The 21429-nt window shown below is 36.9% G+C and overlaps 1 protein-coding gene across 2 annotated transcripts in view; it reads right to left on the reverse strand.

The window, feature by feature from the left end:
* Positions 1 to 21429, reverse strand: part of CTTNBP2 (cortactin binding protein 2) — an 88384-nt gene continuing 66955 nt past the window's right edge. Inside the window, exons 13-24 of one of the 2 annotated variants that reach the window (XR_008469180.1) lie at positions 20531 to 20617; positions 20348 to 20447; positions 18366 to 18518; positions 17908 to 18095; positions 14863 to 15041; positions 11057 to 11262; positions 10647 to 10832; positions 8776 to 8836; positions 7765 to 7897; positions 5722 to 5823; positions 4287 to 4958; positions 2555 to 2674 (exon numbers count right to left, since the gene is read on the reverse strand). Coding sequence is in view for 1 of the 2 variants with exons in the window: in XM_054219764.1 (XP_054075739.1) it covers positions 2429 to 2674; positions 5722 to 5823; positions 7765 to 7897; positions 8776 to 8836; positions 10647 to 10832; positions 11057 to 11262; positions 14863 to 15041; positions 17908 to 18095; positions 18366 to 18518; positions 20348 to 20447; positions 20531 to 20617 (1641 nt within the window). In the remaining variant the exon portion in view is untranslated. Of the gene's footprint in view, positions 2675 to 4286; positions 4959 to 5721; positions 5824 to 7764; positions 7898 to 8775; positions 8837 to 10646; positions 10833 to 11056; positions 11263 to 14862; positions 15042 to 17907; positions 18096 to 18365; positions 18519 to 20347; positions 20448 to 20530; positions 20618 to 21429 lie in introns of both variants that reach the window. The other variant, XM_054219764.1, reaches the window with a different exon arrangement.

The raw sequence follows: 21429 nt of genomic DNA on the forward strand, positions 1-21429 counted from the left end.
CGTGCTTTGCACCATCTATCACAATCCAAGCGATAAACCGACGCAGAAGCCAGCATGTTCATCGCATGCAAACTGTTTTACGGTTAGGTGGTGTTCACCATTGGAGAGCAGGAACTGATCTGGCCTCACAAGAAAGCTGAACAGTTACTACAGAAGATAAGATTCAATTAGGAGACCTGCAAAATACCACGTGACTAAAGAAGTATGAAGATCACAGACTGTGTTGAACTGACAGACAGACAAAACGACAGCAGATAGAGGTCAATCAGGTAAATGATGGAGAGAGATGAGGACAGCAGGCTGAATAGAAAGGCTAACGAGGCCACTGAAAGCCAATGCTAAATTTAGCAAGAGAGACCTGACTTTCAAACCATGAACAGATGGTCCAAGTCACTCTGTCTTCTGCACATTTTCACCCGAAGTACAGCACGGAAGACTTTTGGTTCTCACAGACAATATACAGTCTTAAAATATATCTCAAAACATGGTTAAGGACATTGTGCCTAAGATCTTCCCACACAGAGACACACTGCAACTCTTCATCTAAATGAGGTCTGGCATTTCCAAGGTGTATTTTCAATGTAGAAGAAACCTTGCTTAGAAGCACGTCAGGATTTTCCTTCTTTTCTCATAGTTGTTCTTTTTTTTAAAAAAACAAACAACCACTCTATTTGTTATTGCAAATCCTGATGTTGCAGGATGCTGCTTTTCCATGTTGTGTTCCTCCTCACCGTGAAATCCGCGCCTGCGCTGCTAATTGCTGAGACCCATTTCTCTGACCTACAGCGGTTCCCAGCCGACTCATTCTGCTACGAGCCAACTGCAAAAGTACCATCCCAATTTCTTGTTTTTCGGCACTAAAATTACTGGAAAAAACCCAATACCCAAACCCCTACAACCTCTAAAGAAATCATCGTTACTGTTACTATCGTACAAGAAATTGAAGCTTTAATAAAGAAGTGATTACCGAAAGATATGGTACTTTCTAAATACACCGTGCAGGAAATGATTACAGAAACAAGCTTGTAATATTCTGTATCGCTAGAGCTAACACACATATACGAACCCAGAGACAGCAAGACAAACAATACGCAGTACAAAAATTTTATTGACATGAGTTTGGGATGACTGTTTTACATATAAAGGTGGAGTGTTAGGAAACAGCTAGCTAATCCTTTCCTCTTCCAAGCTTTTCTTGAGAAAAATGCTACTTCGGAAATGATGGGCACGACCACGTTAGTGTCCATAGCTCTCAAAACCGCCTCCTGAGAGCCCATGGGAAGGCAGATAAGTCTGAGCTCAGGAAGACTGCGCTCTCCTCTGCCTACCAGATGGGGTATGGAGCCAGCCGGCGTTTCCCCGGCTCACGCACACATAACCTAAGGAGAGCCCGGGGAAATAATCCCTTCGTAGAAACGCTCCCTCATGGGAACATAATCTACCTCTGTCGTGAGGGGGCGGGAATGGAAAAGGCTTAATTTTTACTGCAACAGAAGTATCATTTTACAGCAATTACATCTTAAATCCACACTAGAAAGTGATAATCACATAGTAACTCATGTTATCGCTACTACATTATCTCTGATAATACTGTAGTTAAACTTGTGCTCAAATCCCTTTTCGGTAAAATCCGTTTCTGTAAAACACTATTATTTTTTGGATACTTTTAAAACACTACTGAAGCATATAAAAGTTTTTACAGTATACAAGAAAAAGTAAGTTAATAAATGATCACATTTTCTTCAATTCTGTCAAAGAATAAGAGTCTGAGAAAAATAACTTTTATTGCCTTTTAATTTCTCAATCTCTTTCCTTTTTGAAAAGATAAAAGTTATAACGGAAATTCATGACATTTTAGATGAAGAGAAGCTTGGGAGAAACAAAACTCACAATTCAGCAGGCAGACGATGGGGAAATCAAAGTATTTAATATGGCTTGTAGCTGAAAGTAATTGATCTGCATTTCCAATCATTTTTAGTTATTGCCACATTCCATTAATTTTTCATTAAGTGAAGATAAAACCATGTCTTTAAATGCATGTACAATAGCTTTAAGCCATTGCTGTACATATTGTGCAACTCATCTGAATGCAGTTTAACACGTGAACTTAATAGACTATATTTATGTACAGTATATACACAAACAGAATCCTGTGGTAATACCCCTGAATATTATCACTTAAGCGAGTAATTTTCATAATAAAAGAAGAAGAAGAAAAAAAACATCTACGAAGGTGGCAAAACTGCCCATTTCTGAAGTTTAAATCAATATAATTTCCAGCTGATTTACACAGAAATAAAACTGTGGTCCTGTACAAACTTTACATTACAGGGAAACAGTTTATTTTTAAAAAATATTTACAGATTTGAGTACTTGGTTCTTCGCAATAGAGATTATATGAACACAGAGAATTGTATGGTAGGCAGGTTTATTTATTAGATTTTTCTATTTGTTCTTTTTTGTGCAAATTCCAAATCTCTCTTTTTGTGTGATTATCTGCCTCTATTTGCCTTGTATTACTGCTGCTGCTTCTTTTAGTGTTCTGCGAAGGCTGGGTGACTTTGCTTCTAGGAACAGGAAGAAAAGATTTAACTCTGGAAACACCCAACTCCGTCTTTGATTTACTGTTGCTGCTTTCCACAGTTCGACTGCTGCTGAGAGGACGCGTTCCATCCTATGAATAACAAAAAAAAAAAAAAAGCGTTTTCTCTCTAAATAATTATTGCCGTTTGACCTGAAAACCAACCAACCAACCCTACCAGCCCCATGAAACCCTTGTGATTTACAATCTTTTGCAGTTTAATATGACAGCTTCTTACTACTCGGTCAACAAACTATGGCTCTTTTTTGCTTCTTTGATTGAAAGGAAATATCATCACCACCTTAGAATTCCAAAATAAGTCAATGGAGTTTATGCATTGCCATTGAAAAAAACCTTAAATTTGATTCTCAGATGTCTCAATTTCAGGAGTACTCCAATAAAAAATGCCTGTTCTTTCCTTCATTACTCTGGAAAAATGACAGCTGCAGCCACAGCTAAAAGGGAAAAGGAAATTTAGGCAGTTATGAGCAAAAAAAACAGCTTTAGAGCCTGAATAAAGATATTCACTTTTTTTTCTACCATCAAGGCCATAAAAAATAACAAAATAATTATAAAAAAATAATACTCATAAGTTGAAATGCTAGTTACATTTTAATCCATCATCTTATAGATTGCTTGCTTATAAATTAGTTTTTAGCATCTCAAATTATTTATGCTAAGAAGCTACATTCTTAAAAGCTGGACCATATTCACCCTGCCCGAATTTAGATACCTGACGTGCCGAAGTCAGGTCCGTTGTCACTTTTTGTTCCTTTACAGCCAAGGAGAAAGAGGTTCGTTAAGGCATTTTAGGATAGTCACTAACATATATGTTTAATGAGAGATGCCCACCTTTCCACTGACAGGAAAGGAGAATTAGGATGTTAACTGTTAGCATCAGTTGAATCCAGATCACCCTCTGGGCAGCAATATTAAAAAGTTCCATTTCACCACCAGCTACTGGTCCTTGCGGAAAGGTTGGTGGCATGAGAACAGACTGTTCATCGCTGTCTATTCCTTATTAATCCTTGAATCCATCGGTTTGTTTGTAGCCTGCATCAAAGATTTTGCATTTCTTATCAGTTTTCTCTTTCTCCTTCACATACTCGAAAGCATTTTTTTTCAATTAAAAAAAATAAATTAATGATGGTTATGTTGCCTTTTTAAGTAAGTAATTTGTCTCATTACTGTTGATCAGATCTCTGCTCATGCAGTATTGCTTTTGTTACCTACAGAATTCTATTTACTTTCACAAAAGGATGCTTTTCTAATCTCAGACTCTTTTCAGACAGCAGTTCTTGCCGCTGCTTCGGTTTATTGTTGTTACAATTGCCTCTGAAAGTTTGATTTCTGCTTCCAAACTGAGACTCTGCTCTTCTAGATTTTTGATAAATTTATTGCAGGAATGATTAAAATCTAGGAACGAAGCTTGTCATTCAATTAGACCTCTTTTTGCTCTAGCAAAAGGTTGGATTGTGTTCCCTTCGTTTTGGCCGGGATTTCCCCACAAAGATATGGGAAATCAATTTTTGTTATTCTGTATGAAATCTTTTGACAAGGTTTTTCAAAAAACTTAAAGGTAGCTAGGCTTGTCTACCTCCAAAGTCAATATAGTTAGGCCTTACATTGTTAAAAAGAATCTTAAAAGGAAAAAAACTTGACTAGGAAAAATTTACAGTAGGAACAGGTAGGTGAGCTGACTTACCAAATTATACAGGCATCACTGCTATTGCAATATCTGAAATTAATGCGTTCAGAGAAATATTCAAAAGCAGTATATCTAAATGGGGATCTGCAATGTCAAAATTGTTTCCCTTAGCGGCAACCATTCTCCGGATTATAAGTAAAATTACAGAAAATATTCTACCATTTTGAATACTTGGGTATGAAAAAATATGATGGGAAGGGTGGTAAGTCATCTCATCCAACTTTAGCTTTTTTAATGCTCAGCTGTGCAAGTTAAGCTATTTTCAGGGCTACTTCATTGTACCTGCAGAAAACAGACCGAGTGTCTCTAGAAAACAATTTACGGCAGCCAGATAAAAGCGTCTCAGTTGGACTCTAGAGGACCCCTGCGAGGGAACACAGACAACAGATTCTGCCCTGGCTAAGGTTAATCGAGCCGTGTGCTCAGAAGCCCTTGATGTTCAAAACCACAAAGAGCAAGAAAGAAAAGGGGAAAAAAGTGTAACAACAGAGAAAGCATAACTTTTACTTTATTATCCAAAGAATGAAAACTAAGCAGGATATAATTTCATCTTCATATTTGGTAGGGGATATTAGCACCCACAAACAACGACTTAAATTTCTGCAAAGATGATGATCGTGGACCTGTTACATCTTCTAGTAGTGTTCAGCTTCTCTTCCCACTCTGAAACTACTCTGAAGTTAGTAAAGTTTGTTTACATTTAGACGATCTTTTCCCAGAATCACCAAACTTATAACATAGAGTTTCTTTCGATTTCCCATAAATAAGAAGGCAAGACAGCTGGATATTACAACAAATAGCTAGGCAGAAAAAAGAAACTCAATTCCCTTTAAAAGAAAACGCTGTTCTTCACAAACTCCGGTAATATCAGGTCTTCTCAACATTTCTAGCTCTGAGAGCTTTGACACCAGAGCAGCTCAGTTCTACTTAGATAACAACCCTTAGGGAAACAGTGGTTTGAAATCATATCTGTTTGGGTAATCACTAAAAAAAAAAATGGTAGAAAAAAACCCCACGAGCCAGAAATTTTACATAAAGAATCTAAAAAACTTTGGGGCTTTTGCAAACCTACTGAATACCATTAACTGGGGGGGGGAAATGAACCCGGGGCTTTTATTTCTCTCAAAATCTGATGCAAATAACTTACAATGTCAAAGTAACGTCAACAACACTTGGCCTAGGGAGATGGCTTTACGTAAACATGAAAACTGAAGCAAATACATCCATTGTTTAATAAATCTTTAGTTTCCATTAAGACGCATGGAAGAAACTTGGCATGGTATGTCTAGCAAGTTTCCTAAGAATCATGACAGTTTATTTGTATAATAAACAGGGCACTGGAACACTCATTCTTTAGATCCAATCTGGAATTCAGATTTTGGAGAAACTCAAGACACCTTCCCTATCCTACTACAAAACTCATTTCACCTACCTTTTGTGCTGTTGTTTTACTTGGGTTAGTACCACTTGCTGAAAATACAGGATTTTTCTGAGAGTTATTGAACATCAATAGCTCATCCTTAGAATCGGCAATCTAAAAAAGATAAGAAAATGGTGATTTTTTTTTTAGTTATTCACAGCAGAGACTATGTTTCCATTTGCCAAGTTTTGGAGTCTTGATTTTATTTTCATGTAGCTTCTGTACAATGCAATGCATAAACATCCAAAGAATGATTAAATTATCTTTCTTTTGAGTGTGTTTGTAGGAGATAGGAGATAGAGAGATTTCACCTCGACTGTTATCAGAGGCAGGTTAAACGTACATTTCCAGAGCAATACTATTCAGCGGAGCCTAAAAGCAGTTTCCCCTTAAACTTTATCCAGCCCCAGGAACATCACAGAAAGGAACCATCCTTTTCTCTTTCTCCTGCCGTGTTTCTTCCCTACTATTTTCCGACAAACCTTGTGACCATGCAATCGCAGATAGAGTCTGATCAACCTTCTGTCCTCACTGCAAACCAGGTGTTTTACCCTGGGGCAGGCTGATCCCATTCAGCTCTGCGACTGCAAAAGTAGTACTCGATCCCAACGTGCCAGAGGCAGCAGGAACATATTCGAGTGAAAGGGCAAATGAGAGAGTAGAAGGACTTATTTTGATGGCAGCCTGAAATTACATCACACAAAGAAAACATGCAACGGCAGCACCCTTCCTTCTGTAAGGCCCTTCTAGGCAGCTGGGGAATTAACAACAGAAATTCCAGTCATGGATGGTTCCACCCATGGTGAGGAAACTGAACAAAAGACAGTGACATCTATCTGCTTCCTTATCTAACCCCTATTTCCTTGAATTGTCAACGATGAGCAATTACATTTTACATGTTATTAAACACAATTTTAAGTTGGTTACCACTTCTTTAAGCACTTGCCATCCTTTCGAAGACAGACAATGGTAAATCCCCCCTAACTGCCTGGCGGTTAGCTTGCCACCTTGGTGCGTGTGACTCATGCAAGTACTGTAAATACTTTAAAAAAACCACAACCCAAAACAAAACACCGTAATAAAGGATTTCATTAAATAGGTTGAAAAATCTCCACGAATGCAGTATTTCTTTTTTTTAATAAAAACTTGGTTGACTTCTAAGAATAAACAGAATACTTAATAAAGCAAAACTAGTGGAATTGCTGTTCAGGGAGATCCTAGAGGACGTAGATCACGACCTAAGCTGACAGTAGACTAAGACTGATTCTATCTGTGTTTCAAAAGACATGGATCAGCTGCTTCAGTGTGAACACAGGCTGCTGTCACAGCCATCTACTGCAGCTGTGCTAGGAGGAAAGAAGGAAAAGAACAAATAGCTCCAGCTACAGGGAAAGCCGGATGCTTTTGAAAATGAGAGAGATCCACAGCTCCACCCTCTGCTCCAACGGGCCTCCCGTAACCACCCACAACCCATTCCAGGGCAGGATTTAGCCCCAGACCTCCGAGCCTCGCAAGCCTCCTTCACTCCCTCCTGCCACTGTTAAAGAAAAAGAATTAGGTCAATGTGTGCTTTCTTGCTTGGGGCAGCAAAACTGAATTTTGCCTCCACAGCAGAGGAGCTTTGAGCCCGTTCTGGGATGGCTAATGGGATTACATTAGACAAACCGAACATGCAACACGTTTTAGGAAAAACTTTCTATGTCTTCAAGACTACAAAACTGTCTCCCAGTGGAAGCAATGATAGCAAGGAAGATAACATGGGGAACAATAATGCAGAGAAGGCTACTGGCTCTAGCGTTTATGAACTTATAAATTTCAGCCTCCGCTGCAAAAATCTCTATAAAAAGAAACAGTGAAGTTGTAATTTAAAGTAATGTATATTAAAACAGAACATTTAACCTCAAATGTATAATTTATTAGTTGACTTTGACTTATTCCCAAATAATTTAATCATTTTCTTCAGTTCAGTGCTTGTAAATTAAAAATTTATTTTAAACACGTAGCAAACAACTGCATATGGTAATGATGTAAATTATTTAAAATCCTCGTGTTTACCTTGCTTATATCAGGCTCAGATTTGCTGGAACACATACTTTGAAGTTCCTGCACAAGATCTACTTCATCATCAGAACCAAGGGACAGCCTTTGATCCAGATTTAATGTTCTCAATTGATCCTTCTCTGAAGATCTGGTTTAAAAAAACCACAACAATCTGAGAGAATAAGCTATGTGAGAGAATTTAAATATTATACACACCTGAGAAATAGTAATTTCTTTCCAAATGACCTTTGTTCCCACAAACAGAAGGAAAATAACATGTAAGTGGCAGCAATACTTGTCCATAGTTGTTATATCATAATAGATCTTCTTGCTATTCAAATTATTCTCTCCATTCTGAAATTCTAACAAAGGATACTTCTGCCTACTATCTTCAAAGATGCTCCTCTTTTTAAGATGCAGCAATCAACTTTAGTCCACTCTCCTTTATGGGCTTAATTCCACACACTTTAAAAAACCCCTGGCATAGTTGAAGCGTAAGTATTCTACGTTCTCTGTGCCTGGGAATATGGTAGAACCGAGGCTGCAGACTGAAGTGAAGTCGCGGATGCAGTTCCCTCTGGCTAATTCATACACTTCCTTAGAGAAACTCTGCAGCATTTAGACTAAAGTATGTGCCCTATACCATTTTGAAATGCCATCCAGCAAGCAAAAAGCGCCAGGGGAGTTTTTAAAATATAATGCCAGGTGAAAAAAGCATACTGTTGGCTTTTCATGGCAAAATGAGTGTTACACAATATTCTTAAGTTGTAGACTATTCTGTTACATAAAAAGACATGTAGTGCTGCAAGGTTTGAAATACAGAAATGCATTCTAAAATTATATCGAAGCACAGAAATTTTATTTTATGTCAGAAATGAAAATTAAAAATGATTCCTTTCTTCAGATGTAGAACACATTATCAAATACAAGCTCTTCATCTATTCACTATAATGTCCTGGTTTACAACACGATTTTATCATATGTATTGTTTGCTAGGTGTTACAAATACCAGAAATAAAAACTTACTTTGTGGCGAGAGAAGGTCTTTTTTTACAGTTTGGTTGCAACATAGTCTTAAATTTTATACCTGCACAAAAGAGAGATTGACATTAGTGTGCTATCATGTGTGTTGATTTCTACATTCTAAAATCTGTAATAAACAGGGAAAATGTGTTCCCATTTACTGGCTAATTATATCAATAGAGTCTGTCAGAGATCAGAAAATATCCCTTGACACTGCTCAAAGTAGCATCAGGGCCACACGGTGCTGCTAGTACGGCAAATGGGGCATGAGTTGCCCAAGCTATTGTGGAAGACAGAACACGAGGTTTCTGTGCGAGGCACTTGAACCACCCTTCCTGGTTCTCTCAAAGAGAAATCACTTGTCAACAGGAAAAGATTTAAGTTTGCTTCATTTAGGTAAAATCAAACAACTTACCTTTCCTTGAAATCAGGAACAACATTTGATTCTAATAGTCAGAAATGGAAGGTTACTAAAATTAAATTCACCATCCCAGTTTTTACTTTTATATTAACAGATATTAATTGGACTGCAAGAACATTCTCAGGTACGAGATACAGCATCAACCATCCTACTTCAGGTTATGTTCATTTGATTTCTTAAATCCTCTTAGCGGGATTAGATAAATTCACAGTTCAAGCAGAGAACTAGCAAGCAAAATCAAGACATTACGAGTTGCAGTTCAGCAAAAGCAGACTTTTTTCTGAACAAGAGCTGAAGAAATTAATAGCTCAATTTAACATTAAAATGTACCAGGCATCAGGTATTTCGGTCTTTTATATATGAGATCATTGAGGCTAGAATCTTACTGTTTCTAAAGTGTGTGTGTGTGTGTGTGTAAGCCTCTTTCTCTCTAAATCCCTTCCTAACTCTTGTCTCTGAAGGAATTACCTTCATTTTCTGAAAGCAAAAATAAGTCATTTGATTTTGTCCTTTAGAAGTTTCCCTGTTTGACCTTGTATTCGGTTATGGTATTCCTAAGTTTTCCTTCTGGATAGATGTGTACTTTTAGAAGAATGATATGTTGCTTCTACACATACCCAGACACTATCCCTGTGTAGTAAACTGCTTGTTAGATGGCTTATGATCTTGAGCTGAAAAGACATTTCAAAAGCGTCAGCTACTAATATAACTTTCACATTTCTACACACGCATAAACCCAGTCATACAAAGCCTTCTTTATCAAGCAGCATACTGAAAACGATGTGGAAACTTTTTTGAAAACTTTACAGTACCTGTGACTACACAGAATTTTTTACGTTTATTTTTTATATAAAGTGAAAGTCAAACAAAAATCTTCAATTTAAAAGCAAAGATCTCTTCCTTCCACTACAGGGCTTATAGGCTTTATCTAATAAGATTGAGCAAGGGATTCATGATCTGAGGATGCATGTATTCATTTATTTGCACTTGGATTCAGACAATAGAAATTATTAGTAAAGCTATAATGTATGTGTAAAAAAAACCCCCAAATTAGGTATACTGTGAATTAGGTGCAGAACTAAAAACTGCCGATCAAGTAATGAAGCTTTCTCTCATCCAGTATTGAGGAAAAGAATGACAAAGTATCATTCCATGCAATATGAGGTGGATCCACTGCTCAATCTTCCACCACCTGAGTCAAAACATACCTCATTATCAGACAACAGGAAAGGCATTAGAACAAACCAAAAAAAATGAAATAATTAGGATACCTCAGTCACAAAGAAATACTTTTGGAGGGAAAAAAGCAAACAATTTTTTTATTGGCAAATATAAACACAAGTGTCATTTAATTGAGAATTTTTAATTCATGATGCAGAAGAAAAGTTAGATTTGTATTGACACAGCTTAAACCCCCACACCTTCTTTCAGAATTGAAAAGAGAAATCTTTACCTTCAGTATTTGTCTCCTGCTTATTCCACGACTGGGAGGATAAATGGCCTGACTTTTTGCGAGGACTTGTGCTCACTTTTCTCCAAGAAGCATTCTCACCTCTTTTTTTACTGCAATTTTTGTAGCTCGAAACCACGGATAAAGGAAAATTTCCTCCCTTAAAATCTGCTATGTAATTATCCAGCTCTGAAACAAAAGTAGAGCCACGTTAAGAAGAACTGACTGTTGCAAATGGTTCTTTGACTACCTTATACAACTACTTAGTTTAGTGACTGTAAATGCTTTTAACCACACACCTCCCATCATAACTACAGTTATGTTTTGTGGCAGTTTTCAAAAAGGAAACAAACAGTTAAAAGCCCCACTTTGGCAATGTACAACTACTTGTCTTTCAGACTGTTCACTGTTACCTGTTCTGGGTAGAGGACAGCCATGCAAAACAGCTTTATTTAGCAAGATACTGAGAGCAGCTTTAACAACAGCCTGTTGACCTTGGCTAGGATTTTTTTTGGCTATTGCTTGTCCTGGTACAGATGGTCTTTTCACAGAGGCTCTGGAGAGTATTGCTTCTTGAACTCTGGGAGCTATCACAGCATTCCATAACTTGGACATCCACCTGCAGGCACACAAACAATCCATTGACTTCAGAGACAATTATCAAACCCCGAGATGTTATACATAGCGGACTTTGCATTATCAGGAAGCACACGTATTTTGGACTTTCTATTGTACCCCATGTCAGAGAGGAGCTGATTTTATTGAAGGTAGGGTTTATTTGCTTGTTTTATATTAAATTATTTGACGTAAGTTTCTTCAGGTTGCTTTGGCAAACTGTTTACCGTCTGATGCTTTTCCTCCTCCAGATAAGGACTATAGAACATCCTTTTCATTTTAAGGCTAAAAGAAAGAATGTCCCAGGAAGACGTATGTTCATGTATATACAAAAAAAAGTCCCTTTTCACCTTTGCCAGTGCATGGAGAAGTTTCCATGCTTGCAGATGTTCATTCACAGTGTGTTTGCTACCAGAGTGGGAAAAAAGAGGTATTCAGTTATGATTGCACCCTTTCCAGTATTATTCCATTTCCAAACTTGTCCAGCTTACAAGACCTTTCTATTCATACAGCTGCCTTGCTCTCACTCTCCTTTTGTTTATTTGATCTATGGTGAACTGTGTTTCCAGGATGCTGTGGCTTTTCCAGATTGTCTGGTTTAGACACTGGGTCTGATTACAAAAGTTTGGTTCAAAGGGACGTGGTTCTCCTGCGACTTTAGCTTTTCTAAGAGTGAAACATTACGTTGTTTTAGCACACAAGTGAAAAATTTGTATTAGGAAATAAATAAATGCTATTTCTTATAGTTATATAAGCTCTTATATGAGCTTATATTTCTCACGGGATAAAGGCTGCGTTTCAGGCTTAGGGCTCAGCTCACACCTATAACAGACACTGAGACAATCTTTTTTAGATCAAAACCAACTCTTTTTTTTTCCTTATACCCTTTTATGGGAGGAAGATGGTAAGATTGAGAGTCAGAGGTTTATATTAAAGATCTGTAGGAAACAATAGGCTATAATGCTGTGTTTCAACTTTGGTAGAAATCCATTCAGAAAAAGTGAAGGCTAAAATGTCCATTTGACTTAAATGAACCATTCTGTTGGATATGTTGATACACAGAAGCCATCTTATTACCCAAAAGATTATGATGACCTTTTCGGCTTTTTTCTTATTTTATTATTTTTTTAAAATTAGAATGCATGAATCATTTGATAGATGTATTTTTGGTTAGTTATGAAGCATAAGATTGAGTTTTTAGGATATATAATCATGCTAAAAAGTGCTGGTATTAGCTTGATAAAAGTTACATTACTTAGAAAAATAACTAGCTCAGTTGTTAAAATAAGATATCAAATGCATACTGGAGATGTTCCTTGAAGCTTCCTTAGCATAACGTTGTAGATACCATTCCATATAGATACAGTCTGCTTCTGCTAGCTAAGCTACCAAAATAAAAAAATTGCTTTCATTTTAGTAATAAAGAACTCTGTCTCTCCATTTCTGCCTATGTAGGCTTTTGACATTTTGCAATACTGCTAGCATAAATGGTCAGAAATCAACGCTGCAAATATAAAATCAATTGAGACCATTCTAATCTGACAGTTAACAATTGATGGGCCGTATAATGCCATCCTCCCTAAATAAAGTTCCAACCTGGTGTTTAAATTCAGTCTTAGGTTTGAACTCCTCTTGATCAAGTCCCCAGTTCTTTGATACAGCTGTTACTTAGGAAAGGTACAGCACCCTCCTGCCCCTGAAAAAGAGCTGTGAAGCGAAACTCGTTCCTGTTGGAACATCACCTTTAATTCCCTAGACCAAAAAAAAGAAAAAAAAAAAAAAAAAAGCTAAAATTTTCCTCATTTATTCACTCTGCTCTCCAAAACACGTGAAGCTACATGAAGCAGCGGGAACCAATGTCCTGTCACGCCTGGTCTCTCCCTTCCCAGCCGCCTGCTTCCGCCGCTCGTCTCTAGCCCAGAACGACCCCGGTTTGTAGATAGTTGTCTGCCGTCTGAATGAATTGAGCTGGCTCAGTGAAGCTTCAACAAATGCAAAAAGCAGCAGAATAGCAGAGTGGAGAGGAGGGGCAAGAGGACAGGAGGGGTTAATTAGATTGAAATAACAGCAACCAATGAGCTGCTAATTAAACCTGTTTATTGCTAGTTGTATGACCACACTGTTAGCCGCCATGCTGCTAAACTAAAAGCATCCAGTAAGTGCTCACTAGAGCTGTGCTTTTTAATTGTTTATTAGCGGACAAAAACTGCAGTAAAATGAGGAGTCAGATGACATATCGCTACTGTAAAGGACGTTTTGGGGTTGTGCTCAAAATAAAGGATTATGAATCCAGTCCAAGTTACACTTAGGAAAAATCCAAACTCAGAAATGCGTAATTAAGGTATCTAAAGAATAGTTTTTCTGTCCACTACTAATGCCACTGCAATAAATAAATGATTAAGACATTTCAGAGTACATGATTCAACAGGAAGACATGTGATAGATGCATGGTATACTTTGGGGCTTTTTTATTTCATAGCACCCATAAAATTTCAAGTCAATGCTACGTCCGGATTTAGACTTTGATAATTACTCTGGATATTAGATAACCTGGCCTTCTGGGAATGAAAAAAAAAAAGAGAAATGAAAAACGAGCAAGCAAAAATGTATCAAGCACTGTAGACAGAACCAAAGATGAGAACGCCAGTGCACATGCTAAGCAAAAACACTGGAAGAAGTGTGAGCACAAACTAGTACAAGAGGGAAAAGTCAGAGAGGGAACAGAAGTGGCAATTAAGGAGAACGCTATGAAGCGGACTGAGAAACGTAATGTTGCATCTCCAGAAGCCAACGTTATTATTGGAGTTCTGAATAAGTCTGAATGTTAATTAGGGGCTCATTACCTTTCTAACATAGCCAAGTAACATCTTAGTATAAAATTAATATATTTTAAAATCCTATAATTATTTCTTGTACCACTTGCTAGCATTTGCAGAAAACTTGGAATGTGAGCAGATGTTCATGCAATTTGCACTATGCAAGAAGAGACAAAATTTAATCATTCTTCTTTTATTTTACTGAACATCTAACCAAGTATATAGTTAAAAAGTATGTATCTGCGTTATTTACTATGCTAATACATCTGTGAAATTTTATGTATGTTTAAAAATGATATCAGATATTAAAAAGAGTGAGAAATCATTCCACTTCTCTAGATCTCCCTCAAACAACTTTCCTGAAAATGAAACTTTACCAACTTTTCAAGGTCAGAATTCTGAACATTATTTTGGTCTGTTCACTAATGAACAGCTTTCTTTACAGTGCTGTCTTGAAATGAAGAACAAAACCTTTAAAGGGTTGAGCAACATTAGTCATTACAGTACAAGTAATATTTTGCAATCTCTGTGTCAGAAAATAACCGAAAGATCACAAAAAAAGACTCATTTTCAACTACCGTTAGACACCCAGTTCCCACTGCTGTCCTTCAAAATTGCCCCGCTAGTAATTAAATGTCAAACAAAAGTCTTAAAACTTTCAATAACCTCTTTTAAAATACTTTCAAGGATGCTGAGTCAGATGGGTTTTGGGACAAACATAACTGCTGCATTTGAAATAAGTATCTAGGTGGCACTGAACAGAGTCAAAGAGGAAACAGAAATCTTACTTCACTGTCGCTTGGCCATGCCCTGGCACCACAGGACAAGAGAAGAAATGTTTTGGCCCCATCAGTGCTTCAGGCGCTCCTAGACGTGACAAGCAGGAGTTCAGCTGGTGCCAAACGGCAAGAATCCAGTCTATGATCTTGCACACAGGATCACACGGAGGAGGAATTTTGCCTCTGAACTGCAGAGAGAAAAGACATTTGACACGAGGTAAGACCTCTGCTGCAGAGGTTCCTTGAAAACCTGCTGCTCTGTTCCTTGAAACTCCAAGAAGGCTCGTGGGTTTTTTTCCTGCTACATTGCTACTATGAAAATCGGGCACAGTCAAAAACTGGTCAAACTTTTTTACAGAATATACTGAAGTCTTGTATTAAAAATGTTTTCTGTGATTACCCTTTAAAAGATATCTCCTTATCCATAAACTGACACGTCTCCACTTTCTTTTGGGAAACAGACACAAATTTGGCAGCGGTGCTTTCCCTATGGTGTTTAAGATCAGGATTGCAAGAAGCACCTACCATATCCTGTGCAATATATATGATACGAATATGGCATATAAAAGAATATACAATCACAGGAACAGGAATGTCTGATCCAGGCGTTTTCAGTGGATTTCTATATTGGTTTTGCACTTCGTAGCAAGGAAGGAAAGATGCCTTCCTCTAAGACTTATCTTTTTTAGCAGGCCTTGTTAAAGGCAAATTATTTGCTGCCACAAAATCTTTGATTTCATTGAACTCCAAATTACGGTCTTCATCATCCTAATCCTAGGATTATCCTCTGGAAGAGTCTGAATTAACAAAAGCATCAAAAGATGAAGTAGGGATAGTATTTGCCAGCACAGAAGCCAGAGCTTCTTGACAAAGTCTACAGGTGAACAATTTAATGTTAGTATAGAAAAACATTCAAACTGTTCCCACATATACTAATAGCCCAAAAACAAGAGAAAAAGAGCTTTTAATCTGAAAACAAGACTATTAAGGGACAAGCAAGCAAGGATCTCAGTAGTCTATTGTTCAAACAATAAATGTGCTTTTACTTTCCCTTAGATTTTTATAACAGATTAATTTTTCTTCTGTTTTTAACATTAGAATCCACTATTTTAAGATCCACACCAACTGGTATTTTAGTTTGGAGTTTGTGTATGGTGCATGTATCTATTAAAAAGAAATGTACTAGCACACTGGGCATTTTTATTAACTATTTAATTAGGGAAGATCTAGGAAGACACGTGGCTTTTTTCTCCAAATAGCATATATGCTTTAGAGAAAATAAACTTCATGATATTACTACCCAAATTCTGTTCAACTTCCGTCAGACGTAGGAGCCTATTAACTCTAACCTGTAAGACTAAGGGTTGCTTTCAAGCCTAAACAAAATAGCCTGAAAATGACATCTGTTACATGATGCTGCGAGTTCTGGTAGCCAAAGCAGTTTTCCAGCCTTTTTCTGTAAGCAAGTCAGAACACCACTGCTTCTGCAGTTGTCTGCATTGCTGTATTTCTTGGCCTTGTGCTCAACTGAAGACAGTCTTTCTCTTTGATCTTCAATAATCTATGATCAGAGTGTTTCTGTCCTTTTATAAAGGTGCTTAGATCACTCAATATTCTCCAGTGTAGGCTTGAGAATACAACCTTTCTCCTCAGGAGGACGGAAGCGAATTCTGCTACGTACTTTTACTGCACTGTCCTCTGGCCTATACCTCGTTCTAGCACCATAGTCTGTCTGCGAGATACCAGCTTCAACCAACCCACCTACTTGCCTACAGACAATTGTTGCCCTCCCCATTCTTGGCAAGGATCCTGGACACCATTCATCCCCTCAACCAGACAACCACTCGTAATCGTTCCAGTTTAAATATGTCTGTAGGGACTCGAATATTTAAAGCACATGGAGAGAAAGAGTAAACAATGTTTCACACAGAACAAATTACTTATAAATAACTATGGACCTGAAAAAAGTAATGTAGGGAAAGTAACCTATTAAGAGTTTCATTCATATATTTCACATGATTCTTTTTTTATATTCTGTATCCCTGTTCCTACTATTAAAGAATACCTTGGAATGTTTCTAAATTTCCTCATTATCATAACTGAAATGTTCAGTTACCACACATTTCCTCTTTGGTATCTCTTTGAAGCTTTTATAGATGAGAACTGGGGCACAGGGCACAGGAGATGACGTCCCCAAGGATAACCAAGATGCATAGAGCTGAACACTCAGAACTGACAGTAGGTCTGTTGTCTCAGACCAGGACTCTCTACTACTGACGGTTTTTTTCTCTTCCTAGAACAATGCCCCTTTTTAAGCCTGTTCAAAACTCTGCTGCCAAGATTATTTTCCTTTGCAGCTGTTTTGATTAAACTCCACTTCCCAACGTCTAACACTGCCTGACTGTCTGCAATAGCTTTCTTCCAAATAACTTTCAAAATTCCGCAATTCTGCTTGTGCCCACATCTTTCTTTTTGTTTCACATCCTCCATTTATTTGTTCATGTTAAAACAGACTTCCCATCTTTACTCTCTTTTGGGCTTTTTTTTTTCCCCAGCTTCAGCAGATCTAGTGGCTCAAAATAGCTTCCCTACTGATGTATTTTCACCCCTCTTTCCTCTTTGATTTGAAAATCATGAATTTTTGCTGCTTACGACTTAGAAAACACACAGGACGTATAACTATGTTATTTTAGATATATAGAATAAATTCCTCAAGAAAGGTATTTTACATTTGCTGAGCAGATTTTTACTATCATGCTCGCACAGAAGATGAAAAAAATTACTGCAGGATGTTTTCATACAGTGGATAAGCAGGTATCCACCATATCAGTATGTGCAGCCAACCTGTGTGTTTATGGCAAACAGCTGTGGTCACACACCTTCCCATATAGGGCCAAGCACAACATTTACAGATACACAGTCCATATCTTCCCAGAAATTAATGCTTTTTCCCTGAAACAATTTGGTTATCTGATCAGCTTTTGACATTACTATCGTACGTATTTCACAGACCTGGTGATGAACAAAATTGCTGAAGCTGATTCAAGTTCTTACCTTGTTTATTACTTTTCTTCTCAAAAACCTTTGAAGCAAGCCATGCATTGGTTCCCCATCCCACCTAAGTTGAACCCAACGGAAATGCTGCTGAACCAGCAGGTCAGAGCCATGAAGATGACACTTTGCGATTGTCCCCAGTAAAAAGCAGTTCTCATGAAAGTAAAAGGCACCAGAAACTCCATTTGCTACAAATGAACCATAAAAAAATTGATGTAATACTCAAAGCTGTGACATGATTTCATCTAAAAGCAAGAAGCAGTGACATAATTAGAAAGAAAAAACCCCACACCTAAATTAGCCTTGAAAAAAGCTATATTTGATTAGGAACAACTGTTTACAAGAAAATATAACTGAACAAATTGCAATTTTTCTCCTCTACGTTCCCTGTTTGTCATGTATTATAATACTATTGTATTATAGTAAAAACATTCCTCTATCCCAAATTCTTTAAATACCTCTTTGAATAGTGCAAGGATTTTCCGAACTCCGACTCTCAAGGGGTGCCAGAAAATCTCCTAGTAATTCAGATAAAGAAGCTCTCTCCAGATTTTCTAAAATCACAATGGTTGTCTTGCTTACAGGAGGCTGTTTAACTGGGACCAGACAAGCTGAAATATAAAAATCCCATTAATGTCTACTTATGAAAATTGACTTTTATTTATGTATAGAGCCTTTACTGCTACTAATGCAACAAAGGATTTTTTTTTAATTTAATTTTATTTTCTGCCTTTTAACTTGTTCGCAGAAGCAGACAGACTGTATAATATGTTCAAAACTGGAAGCATAAAAATCAAACAATGGAAAGAATATCATGCTGTACAATAAGAAAAAATATTTGAAAGCTATTATTAAAATAAATTCCTGAAATGGTTATAATGGGATCTTCATAGACAGGAAGGATTTCAGCGCACTGAAAATAAATACAACAGAAAAGATAGCAAAGCTCTCTGGAAACATTTCTTTCGTTTGCTGTAATATATCTTAAACCTTTAACATGTACTCTTTATACCACGTAGTGATAAAAGGATTCAGAATATTCCATGTTTATAAGAAACTTAATCACTTTTGAGATTGCCTATTTGTTGACTACTGTCCTCTCTTCAAAACTTCCTTCAATATCTTTAAGAATCAACCGAATAATCAGAGCTAATCTGAGGCACAAACAGTAACACCTGAACCCAACAGGCATTATAACTATATATATAGCTCCTTTTTTCACATTTTAGATCTTTTCCCTTACTTTTCCTGATTTTAACATCTTATTGCCTAAAAAAGATGCAGATTTGCAAGTGTTCCTGTAACACTAAATCCCAGAACAATACTTCTGTAATACAAATATTAAACAAAACACTTGTCTTGAGTATATTGTGCCTTGCATTGTTTCAGAATTTTTGAAGGTGGCAGCAAAGGTGGTCATTAAGGAAAAGGATGAGTAACAGGGCAAAAGTTAGAGCAACTGACTGTAGCTGATGATTGCTCTTTATTTGCAGTTTCCTGACTCTTGCTGCCCTGTTTTACTAAGAGGATACAGCGGGATAGCAGGGAGGACAAGTACCTCCCCTGTGTCTGAGAGAGGAGGAGGGTGCTTTCCCAGGAAAGGAGATGTAGCAGAACAACGGAGAAAGAAGCATGCAGAAAAATGAGAGACTTTGCCCATTTTCACTGTCAGTCATCTTTGGCTACTTTGTCCTTTTTTCACTCTTACCAGTTATTCATCGTGACTTTACAGAGGTCAGAGCCTGCTGACCATTCTGAGACTATTTCATTGTGGAGCAGCCAAGTAACAGGACTTTAACATGCCTGTAGCTACTCACATCTGTTAAGAGAAAACTGTTCTTTTTAACAGAAATGCAACTTTGTCCCACAGTAGTGGGTCAGAATACACATACTAACAACTAACATTTGCCTGCTTATGTGACAAAATTTGGCTCAGATCCACACATAAGTAGCTAGTAAACAAGCATATATAAAAACCCAGTGGCCTGACTTTTTAAGAACTCATTCACTGCTCCTTTTATTCCCAGAAAAGTAACAATTACAGCTTCCCTTCTCATATATATTTTTTAAAAAAACATTAGAACAGCTACAATAAGGCAACAATAAACCTTTGTTTCTGATTCAGCAGATCCAAACCATAGTAATCAACTTTTAAAGGCTCACAAATAAAGGGAAAAACAAATGAGAGAGAAAAAAATATTAAGAACTACTAATTTTACTTAAATGGCATGAACTTTTCACAGAGCTCCCTATTGGGCTGTCATACTTAGTTCTAGCTCCGTTTAGACTCTTATTATTATTCCCCAAGCACCTGGAAAACTATGGATTCTGTTAAAACAGGCCACCCACTATGCAACATGTTTTAGTGTATTTCTTTACTTTGTACTATTAAAAATTTTCCTACAAATTACCGAAATCAGTCCTGCTGAAATAACCTTACCACTACTGATGAACAGTTCTGCAAGCTGCTCCTTGGAGAAACCAGCATCCACTTCAACTTTAACGATTTCACATGTGGATCCCGCAGCCACTTGCTTTTGCTGTGTTGGAAATTTATAGATTTGGTGAAACAGTGCAAACTCTAATTTATGAAGTAATTTAGTTCATATTTTTGCGTTAATACCTTCATGCAGGCCGCTATCTGATATGCTATATAGTCTTGCAAACTTCCTTCTGGACCATGGAAAATGACATTACGGTATCGTTCAACCTACAGACAGACAATAAATTATTCTTGAAAGTTCACAGACTTGGATTATTATTTTTTTTACCTAGATGACACAATCAGCACCTAACAGACAAAATTCTTTGTTTTGCACTACTGGAGCTGAGGATCATTCCAATATTAGTTTCAAAATAGGTAATGTTGGCATACAACATCTTGTAAATATATTGATAAATTTATATCCTTATTCGTAAAACTACATTAAAAGGTATTTTGTCATTAAAACAATCATTAAAACTTGAAAAAAAATCATGTAGGAAGGATGAGTTTAGGAGTGACAAGTATTTTTTTTGATTTTGCATTAAAATAGATAAACCAGAATGATGTTAAAATCATCAAAGAGAAGTTTAAGTCACTGCTAATGTAAGGACTTAGATTAAGGACTTTATTTCCAGTTGAAATGGGATCATGTTATCAATATGGTAGAATAAAAATTATTTCATCCGTCTTAACTGCAAAATGACTTTATCTCTAAAAAATCAGTAAAGGAATACACTCACATAATTGTGCAATATTGTTGAATACAGGAGAAACCTATGGCACATAACTGTTCTAACAACATAAAACACTATCCAAGGACACAGCAGAAATTATGCAGATTTAAAACTCATTTGATTAGCAATGTTAAAATAAATGATCTATGAAAGTTAACTCATATTATCCAATTATCCTTACATTTTGAGGTATTAAATAAATTGTAAGAGGTGCAGGAACTATATATATAAGCTAATAACAAAAAACAAGTCTCAAATAATTGCTTACATGAATGTTATTCTAATTTTTTTCCCCTCAAAAAG

Source organism: Rissa tridactyla, chromosome 1 (genome assembly GCF_028500815.1).
Source record: "Rissa tridactyla isolate bRisTri1 chromosome 1, bRisTri1.patW.cur.20221130, whole genome shotgun sequence".
Taxonomy (NCBI): Eukaryota; Metazoa; Chordata; class Aves; order Charadriiformes; family Laridae; genus Rissa; species Rissa tridactyla.